Source organism: Schistocerca serialis, chromosome 1 (genome assembly GCF_023864345.2).
Source record: "Schistocerca serialis cubense isolate TAMUIC-IGC-003099 chromosome 1, iqSchSeri2.2, whole genome shotgun sequence".
NCBI classification, from domain to species: Eukaryota; Metazoa; Arthropoda; class Insecta; order Orthoptera; family Acrididae; genus Schistocerca; species Schistocerca serialis.
The window spans coordinates 1,068,601,449-1,068,627,369 of NC_064638.1; the positions used below are offsets into that span (position 1 = coordinate 1,068,601,449).

A 25,921-nucleotide genomic window follows, 5' to 3' on the forward strand; every position below is an offset into this window, starting at 1 on the left:
AGAGTAATAATGTAACAAATAGAAGAAGAAACTGGGACGTGGTGCCTTGGTTTCGACGCCATACCCATATAACCATGTTTCGTCACCTGCGATAAACTTTTTTAGAACTTCTGGATCGTTTTCGACTTCATTGAGCAATTCCAGAGCGATGTGTACGCGAAGTTGTTCCTGGTCGAAATTCAACAGTTTCGGAACAAAATTTGCTGCTACACGTTTCATGCCCGAAACATCCGAAAAATTACCTGGTATGAGCCAAAGGATATTCCGACATCTTCAGCAAACTCTCTATAGTGACTCGGCGATTTTCTACAACTATTTTCTTTATTTCTTCCACTTTGTGTCAGTAATTGATGTCCTGTGCTAAGGGGTCCAGGGCGGTCGTCGCCTTCAGTCTTACCGACCGTCTTCGAAACTTCTCTGACTCTTAGTAAGTTTGCCAAAAGCCACAGTCAAGATTTCGAACGCGGTGCTGCACATTATTCCATTTTTAAAGCAAAATTTGTTGCAAATTCTTTGATCTACTTTTTTCGAAAGTAAAAATTGTCCAAGTACTCGAAAACAAGCATAACAAGTCAAAATGATTGTCAACCATAAGTTAAATATGCAAAACAGCTGCATATGCAAACATACATCAGGAACATGTGCACCACAAGATAAAAAAATTGAAAATCGGATTATAAATCCCGCGAAATTAAAGAAAATCCCGTTACTCTATGATCACACCTAGTCTGAAGAGTGCAAAACAAATCCAAAAATGACTCAGATACATTCGGATCCTTTTCATAAGTCTTGAAAACAATATCCCAACACCAGAAAGCTCTCGGAATATACAAATCGAAAGACACCCATGAACGAAACTGACGTCGCAGCTTGTCAGCCAATCAAGTGCAGAATCGCCCTTCTCTGTGCAGAAGCTCTATAGGTTCAGCTGCTAACGGAGTGGAGTTTAGTGTTCTCTGTCAAAGGCTGTTGCATCTGAGGCGGTGATATTTCAGACACACCCTCTGTCGAGGCCTCTTAATTAAAATACCTTGGTTAAAATGACATTATTAACTGTCGCTAGACGCGACATTCGGCTTAAAATTGCGTCTTTGTGAGGAAATTGAGGCAGTGACATGATACGATGTCTTATCAAGGTGAAAGTCGGCCGATAAAGGGGGCATGCCTTATATACGTCTTTAAACTCATAAAATGACCGTTCTTATTAATACGAAAATTGCGCCCCCGCTGCAGTGATCTTTTGTGCAACCCTTAGATGACAGTTGATTCCACAAGGCTCGTAAATGATACAACGTGTATTAACGAAATGCTAACGCGGTCCATAGACCGAGCGAGGTGGCGCAATGGTTAGCACATTCTCGCATTCGGGACTACGACGGTTCACAACCCTCGTCCGGCGATCCTGATTTAGGTTTTCCGTGATTTCCCTGACTCGCTTCTGGGAAATGCCGGGATGGTTTCTTTGAAAGGGCACGGCCGACTTCCTTCCCCATCCTTCCCTTACTCGATGGGACCGATGACCTCGCTGTTTGGTCCCCTCCCTCAGATCAAGCAGTCCATCACACCAATCCTGAGGATTAGATTTGTGTCATTTGCTGGAGATTCCAGACGCATTTGTAAATTACTGATGTGGAGAACTTTGAAGTGAACTGCTCTTGCCCAGAGGAAGCAGTACTCACATTCTATGTTGTAGCTTTCTGATTACAGAGTAAGCAGCCACGTAACGCGCGTGGGCTACAGTGTTGCCGGTTAATCATAAATCTATGGTCTGAGCAATTGGCCCTCTTCCTGCCTTCTGTGTTACGTAGGCTGGGAAAAGCCTAGCTACTGATGTGCATTAGGCGAACAGTTTGTTTACTGCACGCGCTAGGAGCAGAGCTTGGTTTCGTTTGGCGCAGCTGAGCTCATGCTGAATTGGGGCCAGGCGCCCACTTAACTAACTAAACAGCGAAATCTGCGTCATCAAGCTGTGCTCTCTGCGCTAATAACTCAGTTGAGGGCTGCCAGGGCCAAGCCGGAGTAGCTGGAACAGCGCGCTCCCCTTTCGAGAGTCTGGCCAGTGTTTCTCCATGACGTTTTATTTATTTTCTCAGGCTCCGTGGGACCTTCTGAACGGAAGCTACTATCTCAACATCTACAGCTCGCGGAATGTTGATAAGAAAATTTGCGGTCGTACATATATGTATGTATAAGTAATACGATACAGGAAAAGTAACCTAACACGAGGGACTAATGTAAAGATCTAGAGTGTATGCTATAAATGCGCTTTTGAGGCCTTTGAAAATCAGTGGTTTATTTCATTTGTATTTTTGCTTCGTGCCTGATTTAAGGCATAGAAACAAATGCGCCAGTGAATGTAAAAGTGTGTGTTGTGCATATGAAGTTTTGCGATAAAAGGAGCGGCAAGTTACATTGTTCACACTCAGTTAACAAAAACTTTGGATTAATGAAAATGCAAATACATTACACCAATTGAAGCAGTGAAAGCACCATACGAGCCTTGGCATAAATAAAGCTGCTTGCGGTATTTCTTCAAGTAATAATATCGAAAACGTAACCTGCAGAATAGCGAGTAATTTATTAGGACGGTAGTTAAGTGAGTGTTACGATAATGCAGATAATTTTCTGTCAAGTTTAATTTTTTTAAAGTTTTAATTGTCAGTTCCATTTGTCCCAAGTCCCGTTATGCACCGCGCCGGGATGGCAAAGACAGCAATCTGAAGTACTCTAACAGTTATTTTCACAGAGTAACAGGGCAAATCATTTGAATCGCATTTTATGATTTAACTTTGCGCTTTACGAATGCATAGAATTACTCGAATATGTAATGCCGTATAACATAATAGACAAAATGGACGACGTAAAAATTCCCACTTTTTAGTGTCTGTGGAGATTATTCTGATGGTGAGGACAGCATCACAGTTTTCTCCTTCAGATCTTGGATATTAAAATTTCAGCTATCTGCAGTTCAAAAAATTTAAGCTACTAGCCTTCATCGAGAATTTTAGTACCGTGTTAAGTTAAAATATCGATTCTGTGATGTGTGTTATAAACTTTACGGTATGCGTATGTTCGGCTGCAAGTACCGGAGAACCTGTTTTGCGTTGATAGCCTTATGTGATTGTGACGGCTCTAAAAACCAGACTAGGATTCTGTAACTGTGGGAAAAGTATTGCAACCAGTCAGTTTTTTGAGTACATCTTGCTCAATTTTCCTCGCCATTGTTAAGTTGGTGACTGTTTCAATAATTATAAGCTAGTGTCACTGCGATTATTAGATTAGAAATATCAGTTTGGGAATTAGGGCACATACATGTTGAATAGGAATCTTCATTTTCTTAATTAGAAACTTATGCAGACACACTTGACTTTGTCAGTGATTTGACACATGGGTTGACTGATTCTGCATGTGTGTGAAGTCAGATAAGGCTTCCCTTTATTAGTCAGTTTAGCTCGTCATAATGTATGACATAGGTGGCGCGGGGTGGTTGTGTGAGTCGGCCGGGGAGCGTACCGAGGTAGTCCGCGTATCTGCGATAAACGTTGTGTCCAGATGGCGCAGTGGTTAATGCAACGGCCTAGTGACATGGAGATCCTGGGTTCGAGTCCTGGTCCGGCACGGATTGTCACGCGCCGCCGCTGATTCCGCATCAAGTATCGATGCAGCTGGTATCTACAGTTCCTTCCCTTTCCTTTCTCCCCCCCCCCCCCCTCCACCCTCAAATTACATAATAATGCATAAAAATCTATTGATCCAAATCCGCGGCAGTTGAGCGACACTTTACGAATTATTTTAAGAACCTGTTAGATGTCAGCTACCCGCACTGTTCTTCCTGTTACCACTTTAACAATGTTAATCTAGTTGTGGGACGTTGTCATTTGGTTCCACGGGAGCATCAAATGGACCACCATTTCAACTACGTGCAGTTTACCAATCTGCGTAACTGACAAATAAGTAATGCACCCAGATAGCTGTTCGTAAATTATTCGGTATTACTAGTGTACGTTAGTGCCATACCCTAAAACTGGCACTTCAGTCTGTTGGAGGTGCGTGGAAGGGAACTGTACGTTGGCGGCCACATTATTAGCATGTGATCATCGAGTACACTTGTTCGGACTTGTCGCCGGAAGCTGACGACACTCTGAGTCAATCTGTATCGCATCCTGCGGTGGACTCACGCCTGCACAATGCTTCTTTTATGTCTTATTTCGCATGTATCGCAGTGTCTTATCTCCCAGTTTGTTTTTTGCTTTGCGGTGTGTTACAGAACAACTTCCTTGCCTTTATTTGCGCCGCACTACGACTTGAACTCTTCAAGGTCAGCATTTTATTTCGTTCTCATAGGCTTACTCATAGTGAAAATAAATTATCAGTGAAGACAGCCTGTTTAGTTTGTCCCACTACAACGCGGAGGGACTAGGTTCAATTCCTGCTCCCTTAGAGAAATTCTGCGGAGAGGGCTATTTGCAGCTGTATCCGTGCGATTAAAGACGACGTACCGGGTGATCAAAAAGTCAGTATAAATTTGAAAACTGAATAAATCACGGAATAATGGAGATAGAGAGGTGCAAATTGACACACATGCTTGGAATGACATGGGGTTTTATTAGAACCAAAAAAATACAAACGTTCAAAAAATGTCCGACAGATGGCGCTTCATCAGATCAGAATAGCAATAATTAGCATCACAAAGTAAGACAAAGCAAAGATAATGTTCTTTACAGGAAATGCTTAATATGTCCACCATCATTCCTCAACAATAGCTATAGTCGAGGAACAGCACTGTAAAGCATGTCCGGAGTTATGGTGAGGCATTGACGTCGGATGTTGTCTTTCAGCATCCCTAGAGATGTCGGTCGATCACGATACACTTGCGACTTCAGGTAACCCCAAAGCCAATAATCGCACGGACTGAGGTCTGGGGACCTGGGAGGCCAAGCATGACGAAAGTGGCGGCTGAGCACACGATCATCACCAAACGATGCGCGCAAGAGATCTTTCACGCATCTAGCAATACTTTGGTTTTTTTTTCCTAATAAAACCCCATGTCATTTCAAGCATGTGTGTCAATTTTTACCTCTCTATCTACATTATTCCGTGGTTTGTTAAGTTTTCAAATTTACACTGACTTTTTGATCACCCGGTATATTGTCATGTTGTAAATTATGCTGCACTGATTGCCTGTAGTGCAGGTAAGCATCAACAACAAATTGAAGAAATTAAATAGAACACTTTTGAAAGCTGGCTTCGAACGAACTACACGGTCCAGTCACATTAATGTGACCAGCGCCTATGTTCGACGTTAACGTGCAGCCATTACTCACAGACGGCAGGTGACGGCAATAGCACTGCAGGGTATATAAAACGTTTCGGAGAATTCGCAAAAAACAATGCACTCGTTGTCGTGATGCAGAAACGGAGTGATTTATCAGACGTCCAAAAGGCCATGTTCATTTGCCATTGGGCCAGAGGTGGAGGCCTTTCCGAAACCGCAAAGTCTGTAAATTGTTCGCGTGCCGCCGTGGTTAAAGTACAGGGTGTCCGAAAAGCCTTTCCCTGATTACATAAATTGATAACTCAGGCTAGCAGTAAGATACAAATATGAAACTGGTGTCTAATTGTTAACAAACTATCAAAGTTTTTTTCACACATCAGTAAACTTCCAATGAGCACCCTTGGTAGCACGTAGCGCATGTAGGCGATATTCAGTTTCCGTCCACACGTTAGCCAACATCACTGGAGGGGTCGATTCAACGACTGTGGTTATCCGTTGCCGCAGGGTTTCAAGATCTGGTACACGTGTTTGGTAGACCTCGTCCTTGACATAACCCCATAAAAAGAAGTCTAATGGGGTTATATCAGGAGAGCGTGGAGGCCAAACCGTTGGCCCATCACGACCAATCCATCGCCCAGGAAAGGTCATATCGAGATAGGCACGGACGTCCAAACCCCAAAGAGGCGGTGCACCGTCTTGCTGAAACAAGACATCGGGGTGATACTGAAGCAGCTGAGGAACAGCATACAGTTGCAACATGTACAGATACACTGCAGATGTGATGGTAGCCAGAGCGAAGAAGAATGGCCCGATAATTCGATCGTGCAATAGCGCGCACCAAACATTCACCTTTGGACTGCCTCTGGTGCACTCCATGACCTCGCCAGGGGGTTGTGAACCCCAAATGCGCACATTATGGCGATTCACTACTCCACTGACAAAAAAGGTCGCTTCGTCGAAAAAGGCAATTCGTCTGAGATAACCATCATCGTCCTCAATACGTGATAGCATTTCGACTGCAAAGTCATATCGACGTGTGCTGTCATTGGTCAACAAGGCCTAAACGATTTGCACTTTGTATGCACGAAACAATAAACGTTTGTGTAAAACGTCATGGAGAAAGCTTTTTCGCATCTGTAATTCGCGTGAGGCCCTGCGCACCGATTTCTTCGGACTTCGCAGAAAAGACTGCCTTACAGCTTCCACCCTGTCTGCTGAGGTTCTTGGTCGACCATACCTCGGAAGGTCAGCAACCGATCCTGTGTTCGTGAACTTCTCATACCAGGCTTTAATGCTCTTGACATCAGGTGGATTCCTTCCAAATGTTGTCTGGAAGTGTCTCTGCACTGTGGTTGGTGATCGTGTCTCATGGTACCACAGGACACACTGTGCCTTCTCCTGATTGGTTAACATGGCTTCTTGGGCACTGCACCTCATCCACTACTTACGGCTGGTCCCGGCGGGGGTTCGAGTCCTCCCGCGGGCATGGGTGTGTGTGTTTGTCCTTAGGATAATTTAGGTTAAGTAATGCGTAAGCTTAGGGACTGATGACGTTAGCCGTTAAGTCCCATAAGATTTCACACACATTTTTTTGAACTACTTACGTTCTGCGAGCCTAAAACAGGAAAAAAAACTTTGATAGTTGTAAACAGTTCGACACAAGTTTCATATTTGTATCTTACTTCTAGGGGTTATCAATTTATGTAAGCAGGGAAAGTCTTTTCAGACACCCAGTATACCGTGCGTGGCAAAATGGCCCTATCCAAAACCAGTGCCGAAGCAACTGGTGCACCACGGGACACAGATGCAGGGGTGGACAATGGCTGCGGAGATGTATACGTGCGAATAGACGTACAACTGTAGAGCAACTGACCGCCCAGATGAACGAAGACTACCAACAGTTGTCAACGACCGTTCAGCGAAAGTTGTTAAGTATGGGCCTCCGCAGCAAGCGCCTGCTTCGTGCATCCATGCTGGCTACTGTTCGTCGACGACGTTGGCTGGAATTCGCATGCCAACACCGCCACGTCCACTTGGCGACAGGTGGCTTTTTCGATGTATGCTCAATCGGTCAGACGACCGTCGGCGTGTACTGCGTGAAAGATCAGAAAGTAAACACACTTCAATCTAGAGGGAGCAGCGTTATAGTCTGAGGAATGTCTTAGTGGCATTTCCTGGGTGATCTTGTAGAATTCATACAATTATGCGTCCATCCTTGGGGCCAAGTACACCTGTACCTACAAGCAGTTTGTTTTTCCTCGGCGTGATGGCATCTACCAGCAGAGCAATGCAGCGTGTCCCCCAGATCACAGTGTACGGGTCTGGTTCGAAGATAAACGTACTCCCCTGGCTATCAAACTTCCCGGGTTTAAACCCAGTCGAGAATCTGTGGAACCACTTCGATCGGGGTGTTCACGGCACTGATTCTCAACCGAGAACCCTGGCGCAGCTGGCCAAGTCACCGGAACTGGCGCTTCTCCACACATCTGTTGGTATCTAACAACATTTACCCTCTTCTTGCATGTCTCGCGCTGCAAAAGGTGGTTAATCGAGCTTTGGATAAGTGGTCACGTTAATGTGACTGGACAGCCTATGTCTTGAATTACGTAATGTACAACCTGCAGATAAAGAGAACAAATTAACAACGAAGTAATAGAACCATTTGAGGAGTTCTCGTGTTTAGAGCGATACTATTCTCCCGTTGTGCCCGAAAGGGAAAATCTACAACCGCTGTGTAATATCTTCTTCGAATTTCAATGAGGCAAGTACTTTCAATGCGAAAATCGATAAGTGCTGGTTGTTCGGCGAGCACTGTGGATAAACTTGTTGGGAATTGTGACTACGAAGGCTTTCCCGGCGTAATAATTGATAATATTCTTCTCGGGTGTGTAGCCGGATCGTAACGTCTTCATGACACAATATTTCCGTGGTCCAACTGGCCGCCATCTTCAGGTGAGAGTGCTGGTGCACGATCTCGCCGGAACTGACTTCCCAGCGCAAGCGGCGGCCCCTATGTTGTCGATGGACCAAAGAAGTACTTTCTTGGATTCCAACAGATACGAAAGGATCGAGAAGAGTGCATAATGGAAGGAGGTAATTAACAGTAGACAATTATATGTATATAATCATAAATATGATAATTCATCAAGAAGTTTGGAAAGAGCCTTTACTAACGGTGGATCGCAAATTTCTGATAATGATGTCATTATTCCTGTACTCTCTTACAGCGACCGGACAGACGTGACGTTCACAAGGTAATTTATCTTGAAGTCTCTTATTTATTGAAGTTTTCGTTGATTGATAACGCTCAGATAATACAGTAGTGTGTAGATGAATACAAAATCACTGTTGAGCGACAGCTAAACGAGTTACATGACAATATATCAACATTTGCCATGCACCAGTGTATCAAATAACTTGTCATTTTGAAATACTTAACGTTACATCCGTGTGTGGCCCCTTTTCACGCTTTTATTGTCTGACGTGTTGGTGCAAATTTACAACACGTAAACACAAGTTAGTACATCACTCAGTTGGGAGTACTTAAATGTGAGGAATATTGAGCGTTTTAACTAGTGAGCGGAAAGAGTTTTCGGTTTTTATGTGGAGGGATCGGTGTTAACACACAGCATCGATAGGAGCCATCACGAAGCAAAATTCTCCGCCCCCGGGTTATTGTTTGTACCCCCTTGTTACCATTACTTGTTTGTCGCATTATCGATGCAGAAATTTGGCTCTTTCTTGTTCTCGCGTATGAAAAGAAAATGCTTCGTAGTTATCAGCACTTGAACATAGGTTTAGAATCCAACGCCCTCGTAGCGGGGTAGTAAATCGATATAATGCGCTTCTCTGTGTACTCCTTGATGGCTGGAAAAACAACCCCATCGACACAATTCCCGTCGGCCGATAATTCTTCGTGGGTGTATATTGCACTACCCATTAATTCTGGCTGATTGCGGAAGCAGTGAAACCAAATTTGCGGGGCTTTGATGCTTGCGAGATGAGTGCAATAACATTTACAAAAGATTTACGCGCGTAAGTAATGAAAAAAGTTCCACTCAGCAGTTGCGGAGCGGCCAACACGCTTTGCGAGGGTTGGCTGTGGCACGTCACGTACAGCTAATGTGCGCCATCACCCGCTGCCGATACATCGCCGTGTTTAATTACCAAAGGTACCCTCACCATGGACCCCTTCCTAAAAAAATAAAAAGGGCCCCGCAGTCTGTTCGTATTGTGGCAGCGCGCAAACACCACAGTCTATATGGCTCTCGTTGCTATTTGCGAAGCATAGAAAAGTTGAAACAGACTAATCTCTACATTTTAGTAGGTCTGACTGCCTCCAGTTGTTTCAAGATATTTATTTCAATTCGTCCACTGACATGCTGGGTCACATCCCATGCACTCAGGCTTCCCGCACGCTTACGTCGTTAACTTGACCTTTTGGTAACGGTATTTACTATTTATGGAATGTCCATACTTTTTAAACCACTGTGAATGTGCATGGCAGAGGGTACGTAACTGATGTACCTTATACAGTGAAGCGCCAAATAAACTCGTGTAGGCATGCATATTCAAATAGAGAGATATGTAAACAGGCAGATTACGGTGCTGCGGTCGACAACGCCTATGTAAGACAATAAGTGTCTCAGGCAGTTGTTAAATAGGTTACTGCTGCTAGAATGACAGGCTAGTACCTGTAAGCGAGTGTGTACGTGGTGTTGTAATCGGCGCACGAGCGATGGGATACGGCGTCTCCGAGGTAGCGATGAAATTGGGATTTTCCCGTACAACCATTTCAACACGAGTGTACTGTGAATATCAGAAATCCGGTAAAATAGCAAATCTCCGACATCGCTGCGGGCGGAAAAAGATCCTGCAAGAACGGGACCAACGACGACTGAAGAGAATCGTTGTGCGTGATACAAGGGCAACCCTTCCGCATATTGCTGCAGATTTCAATGCTGGGCCATCAACAAGTGTCAGCGTGCGAACCATTCAACGAACCACCATCGCCGGCCGGTGTGGCCGAGCTGTCCTAGGCGCTTCAGTCCGGAACCGCGCGACCGCTACGGTCGCAGGTTCGAATCCTGCGTCGGGCATGGATGTGTGTGATGTCCTTAGGTTAGTTAGGTTTAAGTAGTTCTAAGTTCTAGGGGACTGATGACCTCAGAAGCTAAGTCCCATAGTGCTCAGAGCCATTTGAACCATTTTGAAACATCATCGATATGGGCTTTCGGAGCTGAAGGCCCACTTATGTATGATTGCACGACACAAAGGTTTACGACTTGCCTGGGCCCGTCAACACCGACATTGGATTGGAAACATGTTGCCTGGTCGGATGAGTCTCGTTTCAAATTCTATCGAGCGGATGGACGTGTAAGGGTATAGAGACAACCGCATGAATCCATGGATTCTGCATGTCAGTAGGGGACAGTTGAAGCTGGTGGAGGCTCTGTAGTGGTGTGGGGAGTGTGCAGTTGGAGTGATATGGGACCCCTGATACGCCTAGACACGACTCTGACACGTGACGCATACATAAGCATTCTGTCCGATAACCTGCATCCATTCATGGCCATTGTGCGTTCCGACGGACTTGGACAATTCCAGCAGGCCAATGCGACACGCCACACACTTTGAATTGCTACACAGTGGCTCCAGGAACCCTCATCCGAGTTCAAACGGTTTCCCTGGCCACCAAACGCACCAGATAGGAACATTATTGAGCATATCTGGGATGCTTTGCAAAGTGCTGTTCAGAAGAGATCACCACATCCTCGTTCTCTTACGGGTTTATGGATAGCCCTACAGGGTTCATGGTGTCAGTTCCCTCCATCACTACTTCAGACATTCGTCAGTCTATGTCACGACATGTTGCGGCACTTCTGCGTGCCCGCGGGGTCCCTAAACTATTTTAGGCAAGTGTAAAGTTTCTTTGGCTCTTCAGTATTTGGTGTATTGATCGCTGGAAGAATGTTTCAACGCCGCTGTGAGCGTTGTAAATCATCATTTTTTCGAGGCCCATTTTGGAGTTATATGTGTCGGTGTGGAGTATATTCCTGGATTCCTCAGTACAGGTTCTTGAAGACGCTTGAGTAGGCTTTCGTGAGATAGTTGACGTTTATCTTTGAACATCAGCCAATTCACCCATTTCAGCATTTCCGTGACACCCTTCCGTGTGTCAAACAAATCTGTGACCATTTTGGTGCTTTTTTTATAGAAAATTCATGGGATACCTCTTATTAGTGTCTCGGACATCATTTTGCACGGCATAGTGCAGCAGCTCGACGTAGCATAGACTCGACAAGTAACCGGAATTCCTCTGCATAAATATTGAACTATGCGACCTCTATAACCGTCCACAAATGCGAAGGTGTTGCCAATGGAGGAGTTCGTGCACTAACCGACCTCTCGATGTCTCATAAATTTTCGATGGTATCCATGTCGGGCGATCTGGGCGGCCAAATCATTCTTTCAAATTTTCTAGAATATTCTTAAAACCAATGGCGTACGGTCATCTATAAAAATTCCATCGTTGTTTGGGACCATGAAGCCCATGAATGGCTGCAAATGGTCTCCAAGTAGCCGAACATAACCATTTCCTGTCAGTGGTGGGTTGAGTTGGACCAGAGAACCCGGTCCACTCTATGTAAACACCGTCCACACCATTATATAGCCAGCACCAGCGTGCGCAGTACCTTGTAGGCAACTTGGGTCCATGGCTCCGTGGGTTCTGCGCCACACTCTAACTCTACCATGAGCTCTTACTAATTGGAAGACGGACTCATCTGAAGAGGACACGGCTTTCCAGGCGTTTAGGGTCCATCCGATATGGTCACGTGCCCAGGAGAGCCGCTGCAGGCGATGTCGTGCCGTTAACAATGGTATTCGTGTCGCTCATTTTTCTTTCATAGCCATTAACGCCAAATTGCACCACCCGGACCTAACGGATACGTTCGTGGTACGTCTCGCCTTAATTTCTACGGTTATTTCATGCTGTGTTGCTTGTATGTTAACACTGACAGCTCGATGCAAACGCCGCTGCTCTCGGTCGTTAAGTGAAGGCGGTCGGCCACTGCGTTGTCCGTGGTGAGAGGTAATGCCTGAAATGTGGTATTCTCGTCACAATCGTGGCACTGTGGATATCGGAATATTGGACTGGAATACTGAAATGGAATACCCCATGTGTCTATCTCCGACTACCTTTTAGCGTTCAAAGCCTGTTAACTCCTGTAATGAGACTTTAACCACGTCATAAACATATTCTTATGAATCACTTGAGTACAAATGACAGCTCTACCATTGCACTGCCCTTTTATACCTTGTGTACGCGATACACCGTCATCTTTACATATGACTTTCGTGACCTCAGTGTATGTTTGTGGTGTCCCACGTTTAATGTTTGGTATGGGTCCCACGCAATTGTGCAGTTTTCTAGGATGGGTCACAGCAGTGTTTTGTTAGCAGTTTCCTTTGTAGATGGTGTTTTACTGTTCCATTGTGTTCCAAGCTGAGTTCTTGCTCCATCTCCAATGATCTTGCCGAACGACTCTCAGTCTTATTCTTAAAATATGGTGCTCTCTGCTTTAAGAGTAAAGTGTATTCATCTCACTTTTACTACGTTGTCGCAAATCTTATGAGCACACTGCAAGACATTCGTTACTTGGTGATTCTGATTCCACATTGATAACTGCTTTAGGCATCATTTAAGGTTTTTAAAACGATATATTTCTCATCCTGAAAATCTGTATTAATTAGGCTACTGGTACTGAAAATAAGAGAAAAAGTAACAACATTATGTGTTTTCGATATTTTTCTGTGCTTGTAACATAATGTGGCTTTCAAACAAACAAAATTTGAAATTCCTAAGCCACTACAAGCTATCATTTACCAGCATATCTGAAAGCTTTTACAGTGCTAAAATTGCCCCAGAATTGATGGAAAAAGCATGCGGCTGCCGCAGTACGTCATAGTCGGAGGCATTATGCAAGCGACAAGTCTGAAATTCTCTGCGAACCGGCTGAATGCTCAGTGGCATGGAGGAAGTTGAGCAACAAACACATGATGACCGCTACTCTTGCACCTGGGCTATTCATTGCAGCGCTGGTGGGTCTATTTTCCGATCGGCATAACACATACTGACACAGTAGTGTTGTGTTGTTTGCGTGAGCGCATTCTATGCATACAGGGTACAGTCATATGGTTAATTAGCAGTGCCCAAGAGGAATCAGTGCTGTTGAGAAAGGTTAATGAATGCAAAGACCTGCGAAAGAAATGCGGAAGCGTTATAGCAGAATCGAAGAGCGAGTTTTGAAACGAGTATCTGCAGTACTTTCGTTAGACAATAAGAAGAACACTTAAAAGGGAACGTGTAGCCAGAGGGTCGCCAATTTTGTTCGTCTTTCGCACAGTTGTACTATAACAACGCAGCTCTACCACGATGCGCTTCTCAAGCGTTTTTGGGAAATCGAGGTTTGGAGTTTCACGAGCATGTTAAATACCACTCGAGAGCGGCAGCCCTCGTGCAATAGACCAAAAATTTTCCGAAGCGAAGCTTCTGCATTATTGGAGAGCCATCTCATGAAGATTTCGTGTCCTCACTCCCTGGTACTGCACCAATTGACAGCCCAGGTGTCCTTGTAGAAATGCGCATGATTTGCGTAGAAATTTGTTTGTGGACGGCCATTCTTTTTAAATTTAAATAAGGTGAGTTTTCGGCTTTCATCACTGAAATATTTTTTAAATAAAAATAAATTTTTAATATACGACGTTTTTAAATCTAACTAAAATAATAACTTCTACTAGCCCTAAACAGTTCCCTAATCCAGATGGTTCTGAAAATTCGTGATTCTGAATTTTTAGTACCTATGAAAAAACTTGTAAGATTTTCAACGAAAACGTGGGTCACACACAATAGGTAATTTTATGGAAGTGAAGTATTCATGCATCAATTGTATATTGCATGCTTCCCCCTTTTTCGTCTTAATGTTACAAGTATTTTCATTTTGAATCACAAATTATTTTATACTATCTGTATGGAGTTGGGAAACTGTTGTTGTTGTTTTGTGGTCTTCGGTCCTGAGACTGGTTTGATGCAGCTCTCCATGCTACCCTATCCGGTGCAAGCTTCTTCATCTCCCAGTACTTACTGCAACCCACATCCTTCTGAATCTCCTTGGTGTATTCATCTCTTGGTCTCCCTCTACGATTTTTACCCTCCACGCTGCCCTCCAATGCTAAATTTGTGATCCCTTGATGCCTCAGAACATGTCCTACTAACCAGTCCCTTCTTTTTGTCAAGTTGTGCAACATACTCCTCTTCTCCCCAATTCTATTCAATGCTTCATCATTAGTTATGTGGTCTGCCCATCTGATCTTCAGCATTCTTCTGTAGCACCACATTTCTAAAGCTTCTATTCTCTTCTTGCCCAAACTATTTATCGTCCATGTTTCATTTCCATACATGGCTACACTCCATACAAATACTTTCAGAAACGACTTCCTGACACTTAAATCTATACTCGATGTTAACAAATTTCTCTTCTTCAGAAACGCTTTCCTTGCCATTGCCAGTCTACATTTTATATCTTCTCTACTTCGACCATCATCAGTTATTTTGCTCCCCAAATAGCAAAACTCCTTTACTACTTCAAGTGCCTCATTTCCTAATCTAATTCCCTCAGCATCACCCGACTTAATTCGATTACATTCCATTATCCTTGTTTTGCTTTTGTTAATGTTCATCTTATATCCTCCTTTCAAGACACTGTCCATTCCGTTCAACTGCTCTTCGAAGTCCTTTGCTGTCTCTGATAGAATTACAATGTCATCGGCGAACCTCAAAGTTTTTATTTCTTCTCCATGGATTTTAATACCTACTCCGAATTTTTCTTTTGTTTCCTTTACTGCTTGCTCAATATACAGATTGAATAACATCGGGGAGAGGCTACAACCCTGTCTCACTCCATTCTCAACTACTGCTTCCCTTTCATGCCCTCGACTCTTATAACTGCCATCTGGGAAACCGTATGCAACTAAAATTATTTGATACTTTGTTTAAAAACATGGTGTGTAAAAACTGATTTTATTTAAATACTTTTCTGCTTTTCAGTCGTGTGTGTGTGTGTGTGTGTGTGTGTGTGTGTGTGTGTGTGTGTGTGTGTGTGTGTGTGTGTGTGTGTGAATTTTTTTCAACCGATTTGATGAGATTACTACAGAGACACGATGTAAACTTCAGGTTTATCGTAGTTTCTTTTCATATGAGTCAACCAATATTTTGCTTCCTCCTACGTGTATCTCTCAAAAAGACTGTGGAGGTAAAATTCAGAGGGATCCGATATCACACCGAGGCTTATCAGCAGTCATTCTTGCAGCGAACTATTTGCGACTGGAACAGGAAAAGGGGGAAATGGCACTGGAAAAAAGTACTGTACATCCGCCACACATCAGACAAGAAGGCGAGTTAATTTTGCATCATCATCCAGTTATAAGCTATGTTGAAAGTTTCAAGTCTCCAGTTCATTGATAGGTTAGTTTAAAATCCATTGCAACATTTATACTGAAAACAAACAGCCAGACAGAAAACAATCTACATGTTAAACTTACTGTGCGTGTCAGGAAGTATTGGTCATATAAAATGCTTGGTGAAAGTCTGCCCGTATGTTTTTCATTATTTTATGGTGTATGCCACCCCAAAATCTGTCGACTTACCAGTGAAGACGAATAATTAAAATGTTAATGAGTACACTGCGAAAACGTTTTAATAGGCTCATAAATGCCTCGATAAACAAAATACGTGCATTGCATCAATCTTCCTTATTATACAGTACTGAAGCGAGTGCCACGAAGCCAAAACTGAAACGCCAGTCCAACGAATAGCGTCGGTATAGGTCGTCGCGAAAGTCTAAAGTGCGTCAGAGCCCCAGTGTGATGAAAGTTCGTTTTTGAAGCATCACCTGCGACCTGCTTTGCGAAAGAAGCGGCGACACTTTCTGAGCAACGCAGCCATCATTTTGCACGACAATGCGCGGGCGCATACATCGCAAACTGTGGCTGCTGTGTCCGGTCGATAGGACTGGGAAATACTGTACCATCCACCATACTCCCCGAACTTAAGTCCTTGTGACTTTGATTTGATTCCGAAGGTGAGGGAACCACTTCGTGGCGTTCGCTTCAGAGCTGTTCCAGAGATTCGACAGGTAGTAGACCGCTCCGTTCGCACCATCAACAGAACAGGCCCTGATAACGGTATACTACGCCTTCCACATCGTTGGCCGGGTTCTGCAACAACGCTGGTGACTACTTTGAAAGACAGTAACAGGTGCAAATATGTAACTCTTTTGTATCTGTTGTGAATAAATAGTTGCCACTATTTAAGTTCCAACCCTCGTATAAGTATTTCCTTTTGGAGCGCGGTAGAGTGACTACTTAACCCAAATAAGGCTGAACTGTTTTTGTTTTCAGTTTAATTAAAAACTATTATTAATCAGTTATAGTAATAGTTTTACACTTTTTATTTGCTAGTTTTTTTTTAAATAGCCCACCCTTCTGGAAGGACGTCAGCTGTATATACATACAGCTGACACAGTGTCACTACTTAAGCGTCAACTCAATGGATCAAATGGCTCTGAGCAATATGAGACTTAACATCTGAGGTCATCAGTCCCCTAGAACTTAGAACTACTTAAACCTAACTAACCTAAGGACATCACACACATCCATGCCCGAGGCAGGATTCGAACCTGCTACCGTAGCGATCGCGCGGCTCCAGACTGTAGCGCCTAGAACCGCTCGGCCACCTCGTCCGGCTAAATCTTGATAATCTGCCATTGTAGCAGCAGTAAGCGATCTAACAACTGCGCCAGACACTCGTTAACTTACATAGACGTTGCCGACCGCAGCGCTGTATTCTGCCTGTTTACATATCTCTGTGTATGAATACTCATTCCTGTACTAATTCCTTTGGCGCGTCAGTGTATATGCACAACTGTGTAGTAATTCACATTGCGATCCGCTTTCGTGAGTCATCGCTGTACATGTTTACTGTAATGCTACAGCGTGTTTCTGATAGCGGTCACGGGAGGCGGAGTGAAATAATACCGTAGTCGAGTAGTACAAAACAGCGTTAGGGCTGAAGAACACAAGAAAAACGACGAGAAAAGGTAGAGAGCCTGTATAGGGAGAGAGTGGCCAACCGGACGATTCGGCGGCCATTTTTCTGCCAAACTGCGGGCGTGACTTTTGAATGGTCATTAGTGGAGTAGTGGAGTACCCACTCACCTAATCAAAAGCACAAGACAATATGGCGAAATCTTTCGTTAAATGCCTTTCTTTAGAGCTATAACATACTCATAGTAGCCTACTACGTACAGCACAGGAAAATTTAATACAGTGTCTGTAAAAATTATTCGTTACTTGCATTTATATCTTTTAAAGTTCGTTTACTAGACATATTGCAATGAAAGTAACGTAAATAAAAAAATATAGTGTATAGCATTTGTTTTGTATCGGAAGTGCATAACGCTAAAGATTTAACGTACCTGTATTTCGTCAGATGAATGAAAGTCGTAAGCAGTTGTTTCCTTGTGACATGCAAAAAGTGTGAGACGTATTAGTACTTCTTGTCACGTCTTCAAACTTTTTGCATGTCACAAGTAAACAACTGCTTACGACTTTCTTTCATAGTAGATGACAAACGAAAAAGATTACAAAAATCAGGTAATGTTAAATGTAGGCTACTGTAATAACGACCAAATATATCAAGAAAACTACCGTATCACTTCTACTCCACAGTAACTAGGCCTATTAAAAACTGTCTTCAAGAGTACCTACAATTATTTACTATGAATAATGTTTCAGCAACCACGACAACTGCGGAAAACGTGCTTACAACTTGCCTGCATCAACAGTCAGGCAATAATACTGAAACCAAAATAATGCCTAGTGTTCTGATTCGGAACGAAATAAAGTTTGACGCTATAAAGTCGAATGAGCATGGCACAACAATTACAGTAACATTCCGTTTCCAGCAAGGACTGTCAGATATTGGCTTCAGAAAAGCTTGTGATGCTACCAGTATGCACGAACTGTTAAAAGAAATAAGAGCTTATAAATGCAATAAATTGTAATAGGCCTACCCGTTTTGCATGACTAAAAATATTTAAAAAAACTGACACCTTTTCAGAGTTCTGTGAGCAAAGTGAAGAACCAAACATTTTTATAGGCGTAACTAAATAAATACTGCCCACTGCTTTGGTCTTTCTTCAATGCGTGGAAATGCTAACGCGAAATCCACCTTCGCCTCCATTGGAACAACCAAATGCAGCACAACCTGGCATCGTTTACCAACGTCTGCAGAACGAATTACAGTTGTCAAAAACAATACAGTACAATTAATAACGTGTTTACTTCAAACATGTAGGCCTACCGACTTCATCACAAAACGCTTCATTATTTCAACTCGTATTTAAGATCGCAAACGCTAATTACATACTAAAAACGATATACAACTAAATCGAACATGCATGCATAACAAGTCTCTCAATAATTCAAATACCTTTTAATCGTTTCCAAAAGTCCTCTGAACTTCAATTCAACTCAAAAGCACGGCGAACATACGAAGCGCGAGAGACGTTTGGCAGAAAAATGGCGCCTTGAACCAAGGACCTCTCATTCCGCAGCTGCTCACGCTAACCACAGGACCACGGCGCTCCTGAGCTCACACTATCCTTGATGTTGCCTATCTTACCCATGGACTACTCAGTTTGTATATTTTGCTTATTTTTTTCATAGTTCCACACAACTTCTTTCTGTTTTCTCGATTGATCTGTGTTCAGTTTTTCAAGGCCTATCCACTGTGCCAACTAATAACTAAATCTGAGGGGGGTGCGATGGGGAGGTTCACTGATCATCCGTGCGCGCGACGAACTTGTGTTACTGAGCCGACGTCATTCGTGAAAAATTGTAGAAAAGTCTTTTTGGTGCTGATTACGGTGACTTCAGCGTAACGCGGAGAAGCTATCGCGTGAAGTCGTAGTGGGTAGGCGGCGGCAGCGCAGGCCGCTGCCCTTTCGGCCAGTAATGACGGCGGTGCGTCGCGAGTCAGTCCGGCGCGAGACAGGCTGGTCCCGAGGGAGCGCGCTGCGGCGAGAAGCCGGTCAGCGCTGAATTATTGAGGCGCACGTCTGCCCGGCGCGCCCCGGCCTGCGGGTCGCCCACGCGCGCCGCGTGGGCCGTGGGCCGCACGCAGCCAGCCGAGTCCAGCCACTGTTCCTGGCTACCAAAACACGTGGAGGGCAAGACGTGCAGAACAGTTGGCGACAGCTGGCAGCGAACGGGCTTGGCGTTGGCTCCTGGGATGAAACCTTGCCATACTGCTGCAGTTTCGCCCGTTTTTCAAGAGCGGGAGGCCCCGTAAGCTCTTAGAATACCTCCCCTCGAAGACACCTTCGCTTTCCTATATTGAATTCCGCATGTTTCAGAGTTTATGTAATTTACGAGGGGCGATTTTGGTTGGGGAAAAAAGAAATACAGAATTCGCCCTGGGACATGTGAAATATTCTCGCTTCAGGCCCTGTAGTGTCATGAAGTTCCGATAGGTGCGTTCCCATCATTGAGTATAGTTCGGCGAAAAACCAGAGCATCGCAGATGTTCATAGGCGCTTGTAGAATGTCCACGGAGACCTGGCAGTAAACAAGATGACGGTGAGTCGTTGAGCGAGTTGTCTGTCATCATCGAAACACGGTCGCGCAAACCTGTCCGACCTGAAACTTCCTAGCAGATTAAAACTGTGTGCCGGGCCGAGACTCGAACTCGGGACCTTTGCCTTTCGCGGGCAAGTGCTCTACCAACTCATTCTGGAAACATCCCCCAGGCTGTGGCTAAGCCATGTCTCCGCAATATCCTTTCTTTCAGGATTGCTAGTTGTGCAAGGTTCGCAGGAGAGCTTCTGTAAAGTTTGGAAGGTAGGAGACGAGGTACTGGCAGAAGTAAAGCTGTGAGGACGGGGCGTGAGTCGTGCTTGGGTAGCTCAGTTGGTAGAGCACTTGCCAGCGAAAGGCAAAGGTCCCGAGTTCGAGTCTCGGTCCGGCACACAGTTTTAATCTGCCAGGAAGCTTCATATCAGCGCACACTCGGCTGTAGAGTGAAAATTTCATTCTAGAAACATCCCCCAGGCTGTGGCTAAGCCAGGTCTCCGCAATATCCTTTCTTTCAGGAGTGCTAGTTCTGCAAGGTTCGCGGGAGAGCTTCTGTAAAGTATGGAAGGTAGGAGACGAGGTACTGGCAGAAGTAAAGCTGTGAGGACGGGGCGTGAGTCGTGCTTGGGTAGCTCAGTTGGTAGACCACTTGCCCGCGAAAGGCAAAGGTCCCGAGTTCGAGTCTCGGCCCTGCACACAGTTTTAATCTGCCAGGAAGTTTCATATCAGCGCACACTCCGCTGCAGAGTAAAAATCTCATTCTGTCCGACCTCTCGCGTGCCGGCCGGCCGGCGGCAACGGAGCTGTAACTCCTGTAGTGTTGGAAAGTGCGGACACTCGCATTGGAAGTGATCGACGGATCACAATCAAACACCTCGAATACACGGAGTAGTGGCGTCACACCAGCTCCCCTCCGAAGAAAAATCTGAAAACCGCACCTTCAGCTGGTGAAATCATGGCGACGAGCTTCTGTGATTCTGAGGGGGTTATTCTGTTTGATGTCCTCCCTTATGATGAAGTATATCGTGCTAGTCTCAGCAAAATGAGGAAACCGCTTCAGCATGATGGTCACGTCAAAAATGCAAACTTCTCCATGACAGCCTAAGACCTCACACGAGTCTGCGGACCAGAGAGCAGCTCACAAAACTTCATTGGCCTGTTTTTCTTTATCCACTGTACATCCCGGATCTCGCACCGTCCCACGTCCATGACGTGGAGTGCACGGGGGCACTCCGCCGAAAGCAGCACATGAATGATGGTGACGTTTTTGATGCAGCAAGGCGTTGGCTCGGACGTCGACGAGGAGAGTGGTACCTTGCGTGCATACAGGCCCTCCCAGTAACGTGGCGTAAGGCGGTCGCATTGAACGGAGGTTACGTTGAAAAACGGAGTTTTGTAGCCAAAAGAGTGGGGAAGAATATGGTGTGTGGAGTCCGGAATGATACCAATCTGCTTTCGGAAAAAATTGTGTTGCGTTATTTATTAAACGCCCCTTGTAATTGTACGTTCGTCTGGTCCACAGATAGTGTATTCATTTTCTGGCTCGCTTTGACCAGTGGCCATCTTCAAACGGACTTGAACTATATTGATATTAAGTACATTGTCAGTATTGTCGTTACAAAAGTGACTTTTACAATTACGATTTGTGCAGACAAGCCGGCCTAGGAGGCCGAGCGGTTCTAGGCGCTACAGTCTGGAACCGCGTGACCGCTACGGTCGCAGGTTCGAGTCCTGCCCCGGGCATGGATGTGTGTGATGTCCTTAGATTAGTTAGGTTTAACTAGTTCTAAGTTCTAGGGGACTGATGACCTCAGACGTTTAGTCCCATAGTGCTCAGAGCCATTTGAACCATTTTTTGTACAGACAGCGTCACTTGCTTCCCTCGATCTTAGCATTGTTATGTAATTCTGGCAAGAGCATTTGTCGCCTCTTCCTTGGAAACAAGTACAAAGAGATTAAGCCCCTCTACAATTTGACCGATATCATCTAGTCCGCCGGCCGGAGTGGCCGTGCGATTCTAGGCGCCACAGTCTGGAGCCGAGCGACCGCTACGGTCGCAGGTTCGAATCCTGTCTCGGGCATGGATGTGTGTGATGTCCTTAGGTTGGTTAGGTTTAATTAGTTCTAAGTTCTAGGCGACTGATGACCTCAGAAGTTAAGTCGCATAGTGCTCAGAGGGCCGGCCGAAGTGGCCGTGCGGTTAAAGGCGCTGCAGTCTGGAACCGCGAGACCGCTACGGTCGCAGGTTCGAATCCTGCCTCGGGCATGGATGTTTGTGATATCCTTAGGTTACTTAGGTTTAACTAGTTCTAAGTTCTAGAGGACTAATGACCTCAGCTGTTGAGTCCCATAGTGCTCAGAGCCATTTGAACCATTTTTAGTGCTCAGAGCCATTTGAACCATCATCTAGTCCCATCTCGTCACGACGATATGATCTGAACTATACTACGTATAGGACACTGCCTTCCAGCCATCGAGATCGGTTGAGCGGCGATCCCTTTCAATTTAATGACCATGGCGGTGCGCCACTTCCCAGCCCCTTACGCTTTGATGTGTGTCATCCGAACTATCCGAGGTATTAGCAGTTACAGCAGAGCCTTTATAACACGTTCTGCTCTGTACTCGCCACATGAACGTGACGAAGCATATTTAATTTTCGATCGTGGCCACCGGTTGTCCTTAAAGACTCTTACCATACGGCCCCTTAAAAACGAGGGTTAACGTAATTTTTCGCATTACCTTTCCTGTATGTTTTTTGTTTCTCGTATACAGTACCAAGCTCATTATCCTTATTCGGTATAATATTTACCCACCTGCTAATACCGTTATGCTCCTCTCCACAGAACGCTTACCCTGCAAAATGGCCCATATTAAGCCAAGATTGGGCAATTATGATCTCAGCTGTTTCGCGACCTTGAGTCCCCAAGACACAAACAAATAAACTGACGGGATTCTTTGTATCAATTTATTTCATATCATTTTGAAGATGACCAGTGGCAGAACAGTGACAGTAAATTAATAAAATATTTATGGCCTAGAGAAACACACTATTAAATTAGCCTTGATGCCTCACTAGGAATGGTTAATACTCAATAAAGTGAGAGGAACAATAATTCTAAACAGAAACGTGTAGTAAACATGTGTTCTAAAATGCATACTTTAAGAGTTGTGAGCACTTCTTCATCTTCGATACTGTGAACCAGGTCTCTTCTAATTTGAGATCCTTGCCTTCAATATCTTGTGAGGAGGAAGTATGTACCAAAACAAAACAACGTTGTGTAGTAAACAAATAAAATGGGACTCTAAAATGCGTAACTTTACCGCTCTGAGCTCAGTGGAGAGATGTGTTTCACCGTAGCGAAGATGAACAACTGCACATCGCTTTCAAGGTATGCATTTTACAGCGGATGTTTACTGAACAATTGTTTCTTGTGCTGATACATACTACTTCCTCCCAAAATATGGAAAGAAAAGAGTTTGCAGTAGAAGACATATATTTCACAGCATAGAAGATGAAGTGCTCATAGCTCTTAAGGTCTTAAGCTCTTAAGCTCTTTAGAGCCCATGTTTACCAGACTTCTTTGCTTCGAATGACCGTTCCTGTCATATCCACGAATACTGAACAGTTCTCCTGGGATAGCCTGTGCAACTATGACTGCTGATCTCATTTTGCTTTCATGAGATATTTTTTCATGACTGATGTACGCCGGCCGCGATGGCCGGGCGGTTCTAGATGCTTCAATCCGGAACCGCGCGACTGCTACGTTCGCAGGTTCGAATCCTGCCTCTGGCATGGATGTGTGTGGTATCCTTAGGTTAGTTAGGTTTAAGTACTTCTAAGTTCTAGGGGACTGATGACCTCAGATGTTAAGTGCCATAGTGCTCAGAGCCATTTGAACCAAAGCTTCTTCTCTCGAGGAACGAGGCCTGTCATCCTCATCTGTAGGTCAGTTTCAACTACAGAATCTCGTGACCTCGCTCAGTACGACACTCACATAAGGTTTTTGTTATACTCTCGCAGTTTGGGACAATCTGATGATCAGGAGGTGTACTCCATCATTTCGTCATAGGCTCACAAGACGGAATACCACTTACGCTCTTAAACGAGCCCACTGGCCGCGTTGGATGACATGTTAGCCACCATCATTGAAGTAAGTAATGGTAATGAGTGTTGCAAGTGTGCCAGTCGGTTGTATGGAATCAATGCAGCAAAATGAGTCAGCATGCTTGACAATGGCAGAAGAATCTATCGTGTTAGACGTGTCCTGGACGCTCTTTGAATGGAAATGCGTAATTTGTTGGTGTGTCAATGCGGACTGCCGAAGTTACCTACAAGGAATAGTGTATCTACACCGAATAGTATACTACTCGCAACCAGTTAACACGTGTAAGAACGATAGTCGTGAAATTATTCAAGTCGAAGGAACCAGAGACGACTGTTATGCGTTGTCAGTGACAATTTGTTTCAAATCCGACAGGAATAGCTGTCGTCAGAAAATCCAGTATCATCTTAATTAGTTTCCTTGTGAACGTTACGAAGAGAACTGCATGTAATGTACCATACCGTGCAAACTAGCTACCATTCATTCTCATATAAATTTATCGAGTCATGTGCCTGTAAATGCCTGTTGAAAATACCTCCACGTAACATAGGAACTGGGCAATTTGAATTTGCTCATATAATGAAACTAATTGTTTCTGTCTTTATTCTGGTAACTCATTTCACTACATGAAAAACGCTGGCAGCTATCAGTGATTGTTTTGCTTTGCTTCTAGAGAATTGTGCAGTGTTGAGGAGGAACTACATAGAAAACTCTCTGAAACAGTTGGTCCGCTTGTTCGTGAATATTTGTCACTGAATCTGCAATCATTAATACTCATTATAGATTAACAATTAGCATAGCCAAATACTGACATTTCTCCTACGCTTCGATTTCATATACATATTTTATATATAAATATAATGAAGAGGCCATAACTCACCCACCTTAAGGTAGTTCTCCACATTCCAGCTGCACCTCCAAATAAGATTAGATTTATTATCTTGGAGTAATAATCCTGCTGCATATTTTGTATGGCCGGTAATAAGAGCTATAACGATGTATGTAAAATGTTAAGATTAGTAATATTTGTATTGAAAGTAATCAGTTCTCATTACCTACTGTATGTTAAGTGCTCATGTAATTCTGAATTGGTATCCTGAGAGTGCCATTTATATTTGCTAAATTATTGGATATATGCGGGTAATCGAAGTGTCACGGGAAAGTCCAGAAACTTAATAATACGTTTGTTTATCGTTGTGTCTATATCGCTATGCGATTATCGCTCTTACAGCGTAGTCCGTTACGAAGTGAAAGCACTTCCCGTTTACGTAACAGTCTTTACGTACTTGACTGTCCCCAGTTAATAAATTGTTCCTGTTGTTTTTGCAGGGCGGGTGCCGGCGGCAATGGCATCTTCTCCAGGCGTCAAGATTTTAGCTCCTTCAACTCACTGCCACGCCACAAACTCAACTCCTACCACATCAAGGTAAGTGCAGAATAGGGCACTCCTTTCACCTGTACCGTTTCCAGGAATTATCGTATCAGATTCACGGGTTAATCCGCGGGCGACAAGTATTCAGTTAATGTAGCCGAATGGACTTAACACGAGTACTAAACAGACATCAGAATTGTTGTACTAAACGAAATGCTACACATTCATAACGTTGTGATTAGCTCCTGTGTAATAACGTCATCACGCCGCCTACGCAGCTATAGTAAACTGTCATTGCTGTCTGCGTGGACCACGGTGCTTATGATATTTGCGACCTATTTTAATGAAGGGTTGTGTTCGGTACTTTAAATCTGTCTGTGATAAAGAAAATGCTACATAACAATTGTGAAGGGAAGTTATTCGTTTTTGGTTTTTCCTGTTTCCTGTGGTACGTTTCGTCCTGTGATGACGTGCAAT

General features: G+C 44.2%; 1 protein-coding gene across 1 annotated transcript in view; it reads left to right on the forward strand.

Annotated features, from left to right (window-relative positions):
- The window catches only part of LOC126415797 (headcase protein-like), a 744,911-nt gene that overhangs the window by 181,290 nt on the left and 537,700 nt on the right, over positions 1 to 25,921 (forward strand). Inside the window, exon 2 of the mRNA XM_050083457.1 lies at positions 25,402 to 25,498. Within this exon, the coding sequence (XP_049939414.1) occupies positions 25,402 to 25,498 (97 nt within the window). The remainder of the gene's footprint in view (positions 1 to 25,401; positions 25,499 to 25,921) is intronic.